Genomic DNA, 12197 nt, shown 5'->3' with positions numbered 1-12197 from the left:
GGAAAACTGGGCAGCAAACTGGAAAATGAGGTTCAATGTTGATAAATGCAGGTTATGCACTTTGGCAAAAATAATATAAATGCAAGTTATACACTAAATGGCAGTGTGTTGGGAGTTTCCTTAAATGAGAAGGATCTAGGGGTTTTTGTAGATAACAAGTTGTCGAATTCTGTGGCTACTAAAGCAAATAAAGTTCTGTCTTGCATAAAAAAGGGCATTATCTCAAGGGATGAAAACATAATTCTGCCTCTTTATAGGTCCCTGGTGAGGCCTCATCTGGAGTATGCAGTTCAGTTTTGGACTCCAGTCCTTAAGAGGGATATAAATGAGCTGGAGAGAGTGCAGAGATTAAGTGCAACTGGTTAGAGGGACGGAAGATTTAAATTATGAGGGGAGACTGTCAAGGTTGGGGTTGTTTTCTCTGGAAAAAAGGCGCTTGCGAGGGGACATGATTACACTTTACAAGTACATTAGAGGACATTATAGACAAATATCAGGGGACCTTTTTACCCATAAAGTGGATCACCGTACCAGAGGCCACCCCTTTAGACTAGAAGAAAAGAACTTTCATATGAAGCAACGTATGGGGTTCTTCACAGTCAGGACAGTGAGGTTGTGGAATGCACTGCCGGGTGATGTTGTGATGCTGATTCAGTTAATGCCTTTAAGAATGGCTTTTTAACTATGTAACTATGTAAATATAAATGTTGCAGAGCTGCAAGAAGGACATCAGTGTATAGCAGGAATAAAATAGCAGAACCATACAAAAAAAGGAATATTCACCTTCGCTGAATCAGAAACATTATCCCAATACGGTGATGGGAAATCCATGTTTCCCATTAAAATTTGATCAAAAAGTACCTCCTGGTCATCGGCACTTCTACAAAATATAAAGAGGAAATAACTAGTTATCACGTTTAACATCCCAAAAATAAAGAAGTGTTTTCTGCCGTGAATGCATTTCATCTTTACACATGTTTATGTAATGTTTGCGGGTACTAAAAAGTAACCATCCCAACCTAGGAGTCCTAACACTGGCTTTACCTGAATCAAGTTGAAATCAAAATGGCCATCTGTATCAAGCTGCATTCACTGGAAACGACTGTTGTGGCTTCTCGTGGGCTGAAGAGGATCAGACAATGAGAAGCAACAACTGTTGTGACCAGTGCTTGTAGCATGAACATAAATGTCATGGAGAAAGGGAACATGTACACAGCAGGGAAAATAAGTATTGAACATGTCAATGTTTTTCTCAGTAAATATATTTCTGCAACAATAAGGTTGTGAAGATCTTCACAGAGCTCTTTGCTTTTACCCATCATGAGATGCTTTTTGTGTGATACCTTGGTAATGAGAAACCTTTTATAGGCCATCAATTAGGAATAAACCAGCTGATATTAATTTGCACAGGATTGCTTCCAAACAGATTTTTTGACTTTCCGTGCCTTTTTGCACCTCCTTTTCTTCATGTGTTCAACACTTATTCCCTGTGTCATTCCACTTTACTACACATAACTTAATTGATTTGTTTCCAGTTCTTTGTATGTGTGGGTTACTTGGGGTGTTACCGACATCTGGTATAAATTTCATGTCAATAGCACCATTAGAATTATATTTACTGAGACGTGTTCAGTACTTATTTTACCCGCTGTCTATCATGGTGGATAAGATTAACAGGATTGAAATGCTGTTATTATTATTTTTTTATATACCAGAATAGCCAAACATTAATATACATTTTAGAATCTTGGCGAACTCAAGTATCCATTTAATATAATTTAAAATGATAGGGTAATAAACAAATATTGAAAAGCTTCTAATATAACTACTATATGCAACATACTATAATACTCATTTTTATGTGAAATTGGCTCAGGCCAACAGAAAAAGTTCATTAGAAAATATAGATCTTTGGGAGTTAGATTGCAATAGAGGCCCCTCAGAAATTTTCTTGAACTTTTGCCATTTTGTCAGATTGGAACGTTTTAGTTCAATTAAATGGCAATCAAGAAAATGAGACAGATGGTGGATTTGGGCTTCCAGTTAAACAGATGTCTGCCTGGCCGTGTATGGGATAAAAATACATATTGCATTTTTTCAGTACTGTACATACCCACGGAAAGGAGGGAAGCCGCAAAGCAGTATATATGTGATAACACCAGCCGCCCATATATCCACTTTCAGGCCGTACCTAAAGAAAAAGAAGAGGGAGTGAGATATTAGGCAAAGCTTACCTGCACCCATGCCTGGATTCGGACCAACTTTATTAAATAGTGGGGCCTAATAAATGTCACACCTTCAAAAAGGAAAACATTTCCATAGTCACATTTTCCCCTAAGTTTTTCCTATAGGATTTTAGTAATTTCTTAGTATATGATGCTCATTAAGGTGAAAATAAAGTTCCTCACCAAATAGTAGACTAAATCAAACATTGGTCCCAGGTTAATACTGGATGGCATCTGATTCCCGTATAGAGTGTTTGGCTACAGACCACAAAATATATTTTACCCAGCTTCAGCAATGATTTCTGGAGCTACATATGTTGGGGTTCCACACACAGTGTAAAGAGGTCCATCAACCACAGTCGCGAGTCCAAAGTCTCCAAGTTTCAGTGATTTACTTCCATCCTGGTGTTCATAAACCTAGAATAACATGGAAGTAACACATTTATTACTAATAGAATGCTGCCCATTTCCCAGATTTTTAGTCAGACTTTACTTAATACATTTTGTTCAGTTCCAGTGTGTTAGAGTAAAATGTACAACACCACAGCTTGTACTATATAAGCTCATTCCTTTAAGGATTGCCTCAATGTGAAATTTCATGCTTGACTTCCCTTACTGTTGGAGAGGGCCTAAGAGTTTTTGGTGGTTGTCCATGTATAATTAGAATATTTTCCTTCATACCAAATCAATATAATCTAATCAAGAGCACAATTTCATAGGGCAATCAGCCATAACCCAACTGAATGACTGCTGATAGACTTTAAAGTGTTTGATTTGCCTTGATATTGTTCATTCTAAGATATGACTAGACAGAGAAACATATGTCAAGCAGACTGTCTAGAAATATACTGAAAATATTTTTTTAATGACTAATGCAGGTAATAATTTGCAGAAGGAGGAATTGGTTTTGGCGAGGGACTCTCTGCTGCATGAATATTTCAGCCATTGAAACCCGACACCAGACGGGAACCAATTAACTACAGGATCACCATTTTGGAGTCTAATGGGTTTTCATATGTTTTCGATACAACTTGAGTGTTCATGATTGTTGATAATTGATTAGCTGTTTTAATAAGAGGGTACATGGTTCTTAAAGTTATAGGAATTCACACATGGGGTTGAGCTAGCAATAAAATCATGGATAGGGTCAGGTCCAGCCTCTCAAAAAATGGTAAATGAACAGCATGCTCTTGCACTTCAGATGCTCATCACTCATTTATTCATCTAAGGCACTGATGTGCCAGTGGCCCATGAGCAACATATTGCTCACCAACCTCTTGGCTGTTACTCCCAGTAGACTCAAAGCAGGTGCTTATTTTTGAATTCTTGACTTGGACACAAGTTTTGGTAGCATAAAACCAGACACAATGCGAAACAGCCTGCCAGTGCATGTAGGGTCTACCACATAGCCAAACAAAGTCCTTTTTTGGCACACACAGGAACATTTTCCATGCTTGTGCTGCTCTCTTTTTACAATTGAATGCGGCTCATGGGTAAAGGGTTGGGGATACCTGATCTAGAGTATCTCTAGAAATGTTGGACCACATCCACCACCAAATAGCTCCCTTTGTGCCTGACACTATGCAATACAGTTACCTGAGATTCTGAGGGGGTGATGAAATAAAAGACACTAATTTATATGCCCAGGAGCAGTAAGCATTTACTGATCACACTGTTTAAACGCAATCATCATATTGGTTGCCATAAGTTACTGTTCCTGGGCAAACTTAGTGCCTTTTATTACTTATCCTGACTAGAGAGACATTCACAACTATACACTCTAGTCTACTGTGTTTCATGCACCTCTGTTTGAATGGAGGCATGGAGCAAAATTAGTGAAACCTTCCAAAAATCCATTTGGCAGTTATTAGCAATATGCATATAATGGGCTCAAGTCCCTTACCCCATCCCAGTTATAATAGGGCCACGAGCTCCTTCTCTCCGGAGCAAATTCAAACAGTACAGAACACTTACTCCTATACCCAAAAACCCAGTTAATCTTTCATGTGCTCTCTGGAATGCCAGATCTGTTTGCAACAAGCTCACCAATATACACAACCATTTCATTGCAAATTCCTTTAACCTACTCGCACTTACTGAAACCTGGCTCTCTCGTACTGACACTGCCTCACCTGCTGCCCTGTCCTATGGGGGCCTACACCTTACTCATACTCCCAGACCTGGTAACAGACCTGGAGGTGGGGTAGGTTTGCTTCTCTCTCCCCGCTGTACTTTTAAAGTTCTTCCACCTATTCCCTCTTTATCATTCTCCTCATTTGAGGCTCACTGCATTAGGCTCTTTTCTCCTGTTTCACTCTGCATTGCTGTCATATATCGACCACCAGGACCAACTGCAACATTTCTGGACAACTTTGCTGCCTGGCTTCCTTACTTTCTTTCATCTAACATCCCATCCATCATATTAGGTGACTTTAATATACCCGTTAACAACATTAACAACTCTTCTGTCTCTAAACTTCTTTCACTAACCTCCTCCCTTGGCTTATCTTTGTGCCCAGACTCCCCCTCGCACTCCAATGGTAATGCTCTGGATCTCATATTTACCAGACTCTGTTCAACTACCAATTTTACTAACTCACCATTTCCCCTCTCTGATCACAATATGCTCACATTTCAACTCTCACTAACTCCCTCCTCACCCCCTGCTATTCCCCAAACACGTACTTACCGTGACTTGCAAGCTGTAGACGTGTCACATCTCTCTTCTTCCTTTGACTCGCTTCACTCTAATATCTCCGCCATCTCATGTCCTAATGTGGCTACCTCTGTCTACTATAGTACTCTCACCACTGCCCTAAATGAGCTTGCTCCTATAAAAACTAAACGTTCTAGACCCAAACCACTTCAACCTTGGCATACTGCTCATACAAAAGCGCTCCAAAGACATTCACGTGCACTTGAGCGTCGCTGGCGCAAATCCCGCTCAGAATCAGACTTTTGGAGCTACAAATCTGCCCTGCGCTCCTTTAACACCAGCCTCTTCCAAGCCAAACAAACTTACTTTACTTCACTCATTAACTCCCTTTCTAAAAAACCAGCACAACTTTTCTCCACCTTTAACACTCTCCTTTCCCCTTCTCCACCCCCTCCATGCACATCTGTCTCTGCTCAAGATATTGCTGAGCACTTCAAAAACAAAATTGACACTATCAGAAGGGACATTACACTACTCAACCCCCCTAGACTTCCACCACCCTCCCTCCACACTCCCCAGTCTCTCCTGTGCTCCTTCACCCCTGTCACTGATGAGGAAGTCTCAAAACTTTTGGCCTCTTCTCACCTTACCACCTGCCCGCTTGATCCAATTCCCTCAAAACTTCTCCGCAATACCAATCCTTGTCTAATCAAAGCCTTAACTCACCTATTTAATCTTTCTCTCTCAACTGGACTGTTTCCTTCTCAACTAAAATATGCTCTTGTCACCCCCATTCTGAAAAAACCCTCTCTTGATCCCTCCAATCTTGACAACCTCCGACCTATCTCTCTGCTACCTTTCATCTCTAAACTACTTGAGCGCCTATCTATAACCGACTAACCTCATTCCTCTCTGACAACAACCTGCTGGACCCCCTACAATCTGGTTTTAAGCCACAACATTCCACGGAAACCGCCCTGACTCGACTAAATAACGACCTTTTAACCGCTAAAGCCAACAATCATTTCTCACTACTATTACTGCTCGATCTCTCAGCCGCATTTGACACTGTAGATCACCCTCTCCTCCTCCAGTCCCTCCAGTCGCTTGGCCTTCGTGACACAGCCCTGTCCTGGTTCTCTTCTTACATCACCAATCGTTCCTTCAGTGTCTCCTACAACGGAGTAGCATCTTCTACCCTACCTCTTTCTGTTGGAGTTCCTCAAGGCTATGTCCTGGGACCATTACTATTCTCCCTCTATACTTCCTCCCTTGGCAAATTAATAAATTCGTATGGTTTCCACTACTACCTCTATGCTGACGATACTCAGATCTATCTCTCATCTCCTGATCTCAACCCAGAACTCCTAACTCGCGTCTCCTCCTGCCTGTCCGCTATCTCTACCTGGATGTCGCAACGCTACCTTAAATGAAACCTCTCTAAAACTGAAATGGTTCTCTTTCCTCCAGCTAACATCCCCGAAGTATCCATCATAGTTAACAATTCCACTATCACCCCCTCTCCTCAGGCCCGGTGCCTTGGGGTTATCCTAGATTCTGCCCTGTCATTCACTCCTCATATCCAGTCACTTATTAAATCATGTCACTTCCACCTAAGGAACATATCCAAAATACGATCATTTATCACCCAAGACGCTGCCAAAATTCTTATTCACTCTCACATCATATCGCCTCTAGACTACTGTAACTCTCTTTTAATTGGCCTCCCCCTCCAGAGACTGTCACCTCTCCAGTCCATAATGAACACTGCTGCGAGGCTCATACACCTCAGCAACCGCTCCTCCTCTGCCTCGCCATTCTGTCAATCCCTGCACTGGCTTCCGTTACCTTTCAGAATCAAATTCAAATTAATGACACTGACTTTCAAAACACTTCATAACTCTGCCCCACCCTACATCTCTGAACTCATCTCTATATACTCACCCAATCGCTTACTACGCTCCTCTACTGACCTGCTACTCAACTCTTCTCTCATTACCTCCTCACATGCTCGCATTCAAGACTTTGCAAGGGCTGCACCCCTCCTCTGGAACTTTCTCCCACGGTCTGTCCGACTTTCTCCCAACCTTTCTGCTTTTAAGAAATCTCTGAAAACGCACTTCTTTCGGAAAGCCTACCCTCACTCTGCTTAACTACCAAACGCAACACCACATACAGTACCACATTTTTCACCCACTTAATTCGATCTTGCCCACTCCCACACCTTGTGTATTACTCCCTTCCCTTTAGACTGTATGCCTATGCATAGGGCCTCCCTCACCTTTTTGTACCTGTATTGATTGTGATGTTTGTTACTCCATATATTCTATATATGTAATTCATGTGATGTAGTTGTATAATCACATTTACTTTACAGTGCTACGCAATATGTTGGCGCTATATAAATACATGTTAATAATAATAATAAAGTCTGTAATTCCAACAAACCAATAAACAAAGAGGATGCAGAGCTCATAGGTAGTGATGGGCGAATTTCCGCTTTTCGCTGCCAGCGAATAAATTCACGAAAATTCACTGGCAAAAAATCCGCTGATTCGAAAACATTAGAATAGTTGCACACATAAGCATTGTCCTGAATCAAAATGATTTGGATGCCCATCGACTTTAATGCATTTGGCCAAAATAGGCGCATGTATAACAATTGTCACGGGAGTCGAAATTGACTCGTGTCAAAATAATTTTGACACCCATTGACTTCAATGTGTTTTTTTTTTCCATTTCGTGAATAGAATATGCTGCCCACAGTCAAGTCCCTATTATGTAAAAATAAATTATTAAGGGCCGCCATCTGTACACTAGGTTGTGCCCTCCATTACTTGTACTCTTATATAAATTCTCACAAACACTCAAGCAGTAATTATTAAACATGGATCAGGGAGCATAGGGCAAGTATTTTTGTACTTTGCACCCGGTTCTCTGGGTGGGAGCCCAATAACGCCGGTCCCTGTGCTCCAAATTATTACACACAATTATAAATACACACAACTTTACTATGCAGTAGTGTTTTGTCTATTGATTTTACATATCGTTAGAACTGGGGCCCTTTGAGGGCATTAAACTGTTTCTGTATTTGAACTTAGCTTATCTTGAATCATTAAGCGGGATGAAAACAGCGTCCAAAGATGAACTATAGAACTGTTGTGATGATATAACACAGTACTTCATTCACCTTCAATTCACCTAATTATGAGACTCAAGTATGTGGACACATGTGTTTGTAACAGGGTTATATAATCACAATTAAGCCCAACGAATTAGATTGCAAATTGCATATCTGGCAAAGTGATTGAAATGGATACACAGTGAATGAAGTAAATCCGTGCAAATAATGTTTGACATTCTGGCAGATAAGAAGTTAGCATAATATGATATATGAACTTCAAAGCTGCTGGAATATTCTTTATGAATCTTGTGAAGTATAATTATATTAACTGTATATCATTAACAAGGACCATCTTTTCTGCTGGGACATTTTAAGAACTGTAGATCACTAAAATTTGTTTTTCCACCCCAGTACAATGTATAGAATAATTCTAACATTGGCATAACTAGAAGTTACTGGGCTCTCCATAAAAATCATTTTGCCCCCCCTAAACATTCAAGGCATTATTCATAAACATCTACTGAACCTGCTTATCAATTGCTCACCCAAGTACATTTTGGCTGTCCAGCAGTTGAAGGCTTGCTTCATCTATAGTTGTGTGTCCTGAATTCTCAAACATGGTCATTATTCTCAAAAAACATTTATTTCTCTTAACTTAACAAATTGACTATTGCAATTCTCACTTTTTGGCCTTCTTTACCGCAAATGGTCACCACTATAGTCCATCATGAATGTCACTGCTCAGACTTATGTACCTTGCAAACTGCTTCTCTGCCAACCCCTACACTGGATTTCAATGCCATTCATGAAATATATTGTCAGTTCAGATTTTGTACGCCAGGCATGATCAACTACTATGTAGAAGCTCTCCAGATGTTGGTCTAGTCTTATTCCCATCAGCTCCTAAAATGACACATATTGTCCATCTCTGTTATATAAAGGATTTGTGACACTAAATTCTGGACTGGACTGGATTTGAAGTCCCTCTGGATAGTGCACAGGTTCTTGGGAAGCAGAGGGACTCGGGCGAATTTTTGCCAGCGTTGCCCCCATCGCACCACTTCACCAGGCGCAAATACTCTACAAATACACTAATTGTGAAGTTTTGTTTGGGCCTCGAACGCTGGCAACTTTTCGCTAGCATTACTTTGACTGTGCGAACATTTCATAGCAAAGATGTGCTAGCATTCATTTGTGCTTAGCGAAACTTTGTTAGTGATCTTGCGCTTAGCTCAATTTGCATAAATGTTGCTGCAAATGGTTTAAGTTACCTGTTTGTATTACACATGTCCAGGGAACCTTAATAAAGACAAGAGAGTTAATATAATGCCCTACACATGAGCCCACTGTAAAATGAATGTTCAATATGTTAGAAAATGTCTGGAAAATGGTTCAAAAAAGACTTTTGCAGGCAATCACACGTTTTTTGAACTTGGATGCATTTTTGGCTCACATGATATGATGTAAGTGACAGAAGATTGAGGAAGATGTAGCTTCTTTATAGCACTTCGTCTAGTCTCAGGTGGCGAAGGAAAATTTAATGAAAGAGGAAACGTTCACTAAAATCCACATTTTAATGAATTTGCGGCGTAACGTCCGTTCGCTATAGCGAAAAGTCGTCTGACGATAGAGTGCGAATGGCCACTAGCGATGGTCTGTTTTGCTAGTGAATTGGCGCCTGTGCTTGTTAGTAAATTGGCAATGTCCCTGGGGATGGCAATGCTGACTAGAAGTCGCTAGCGTTAGCCACTTCGCTCTTTAGTAAATCTGCCCCTTTAAATCCATTCACCTCATAATGGAGCAGGGTCAAGGAGTGATTGCTTGACACTGTGAGCCTAAGGGGTATGGGGAAATGGTCCCTCTCAACACAAGTAGACTATCGTGGTTTTCCTTTATGATAGTGGAATTATATAAAATAGTCCCTCCAATACATTATAAACAGGGTTAATATATTTGTTTTATTGCCTGCTTTTTTTCTGATCATATTCCACTTGCAGCCTAGAGAGCAAACCAGTTCATGTACGGCTGATGCAGTTCTTGGCATTCCAAAATTTCCTTTAATGAGCGAGTACAACTGGATTCCATCATATCTATTAGACTGATTTTTGGCATGATCCACAGTTGTCTGTTTTAATGCCAATGTTGGATGGGGGTGTCTGCAAGGATGACATTCAACAAAGGAAGACCAATTACAATTCTTTTGAAATTTCATACAGTTTGCTAGCTCTGCCAAAAGAGACAATTGCAACACTCGCCATGAAATTTCCCTTTGAAAACTGAAAATTCTATAGTCAGCAGGACTCTCGTCTCTACAGAACATGTGGATCCATTTCTGTGCATTGTCAGAAAAGAAGCCTCTTTATTTTCAGTTGTGGAGAGAAGGAAAATGTTTATAGAGGGTTTTTTTGCCAGAAAGAAATAAAACAAGCTGAAGAAAAGTCATATAAAATCAGAATTTTACTATACACAGAAGCTCACTAGGATTGTTCGGCTGGGGAGCTTAGCCTTGACAGAACCGTTTAACAACCAAAGGAAGAACACAAAGAACTCGAGAGTACTGCTAGGGGAGAACATCCTCTTCACTAACAGAGGACATGCTAATGTGGCAATGATATAGTACAGGTATGGGACCTGTTATCCAGAATGCTCTGGACCTCAGGTTTTCCAGATAATGGATCTTTCCATAATTTGGATCTTCATACTTCAGAAATTGTAATGGATGATATATAGAAAAATTCTTATTTTATCCAGAATTCTTGGGACCTGGGGTTTTCCGGATAATGGATCTTTCCATAATACCGGATCTTCATATCTTAAGTCTACCTTAAGTAAAAGGTACTGTTTTATTATTACAGATAAAAAGGAAATATTTTTTTAAAATTTGGATTATTTTGGAGACAACCATTCTGTAATTCGGAGCTTTCTGGACAGCGGATTTCTGGATAACGGATCCTATACCTGTACATTTGCAACATAATTTATTCTTGGTTCTGTTCCTGCTGTATGCATATTGATATTAGGACATTTACATGATTCAAATGACAAGGAATTCAAATAGAGTGAAACCTCAGTTTTACATCCCCTGATTTTAAGTTTTCCCTCAATATACATTGTTGTTTTCTTGTCCCACCTATATATTATTCATAATACATTTCCTTGATTTTACATTTTTCTGGATTTTACATCATTTTTTTCTAGTCCCCTGAAAAATGTAAAATGGGGGTTCTACTGTATATGTCACAGTGGTGGGTACATCGATGATCCTGGACCCAGAAATAACAGGTCCTAGCCTATCCCCACATAGGACACCTCTGACCTGTATGAAAAGGTAGATTCAAGGACCAGAGGCCCTGAGGACCCAACTGGTTTGTTTGTGAGGATTATGTTTGAGCTTTAACACCATTGTTGTACTACAAAGCCCAATAAATCTTTGAAGGAATCCTCAGAAGGTACACAAACCTATTCTTTAAATGCAAATGTATCAAAAATGGAATTTCCAAGTTGTATTAAATTAAAAAACCTAAAATATCTTCTGTATCTTCTTTGTTAAAAAAAACCTTGATTGCATAAAAAACAGACAAAGCATCTCAAACACAAAATTTGAGTTAGTGGGGAGAACATTTTTTTTTCCAGGAGCACTACTTTATTTAAGAAAAACATTTATCAGAATATTCACAGTTTGCATTTAGCTTCAGAGAAAATGTTTGTCATCTTACAGGTGGTAAATTCCAGCCAGTGTTCAGGTTTTATTTTTATGGATGCCGGGAATAAAAAGTTGAATGCAGAATTCTTGTTTTAATAAAGCACTACCATATAAGGAGTAAGAATAATTCCAAAGTAGCAGAAATCCTGCCCATTAAAAGAACAGCAGAAATCCTGCCCATCACCATAAAATATGTGATGAAAACATTTATTTTCAGCTTAGTAGTTCATTTTAAGAAGTAAATGGAGCTAAAGAGAAATCGTTTTCCATTGTTTTAGCAAATATGCGAAACTTTCGATGGGGCATCATCGCTTTCTAAATGGGCTTTCAACAAAGGCAACAAATACTTCAATTTAATGAACCATTTTGATAATTATCACCTAAATAACTCAGCAGATGAACAAGACCAAATGCCATGTCTAGCATTGTGTTCCCAATAAACAACTCCCATATTGTTCACTTTACACTGCAGTAAGCCCCATAAAGCAA

At 39.7% G+C, this 12197-nt stretch overlaps 1 protein-coding gene across 3 annotated transcripts in view; it reads right to left on the bottom strand.

Annotated features, from left to right (window-relative positions):
* The window catches only part of LOC108709942 (serine/threonine-protein kinase DCLK1), a 221752-nt gene that overhangs the window by 29911 nt on the left and 179644 nt on the right, over positions 1–12197 (bottom strand). For all 3 annotated transcript variants that reach the window (XM_018250240.2, XM_041584499.1, XM_041584500.1), the window contains 3 exons: positions 2509–2642; positions 2114–2191; positions 784–880 (listed from right to left, as the gene is read on the bottom strand). In XM_018250240.2, coding sequence (XP_018105729.1) covers positions 784–880; positions 2114–2191; positions 2509–2642 — 309 coding nt within the window. The remainder of the gene's footprint in view (positions 1–783; positions 881–2113; positions 2192–2508; positions 2643–12197) is intronic.

The sequence above is a fragment of the Xenopus laevis genome, chromosome 2S (genome assembly GCF_017654675.1).
Source record: "Xenopus laevis strain J_2021 chromosome 2S, Xenopus_laevis_v10.1, whole genome shotgun sequence".
Lineage (NCBI taxonomy): Eukaryota > Metazoa > Chordata > Amphibia > Anura > Pipidae > Xenopus > Xenopus laevis.
Note: the sequence above shows the minus strand (reverse complement) of the source record. Positions and strands in the feature narration are given on the sequence as shown.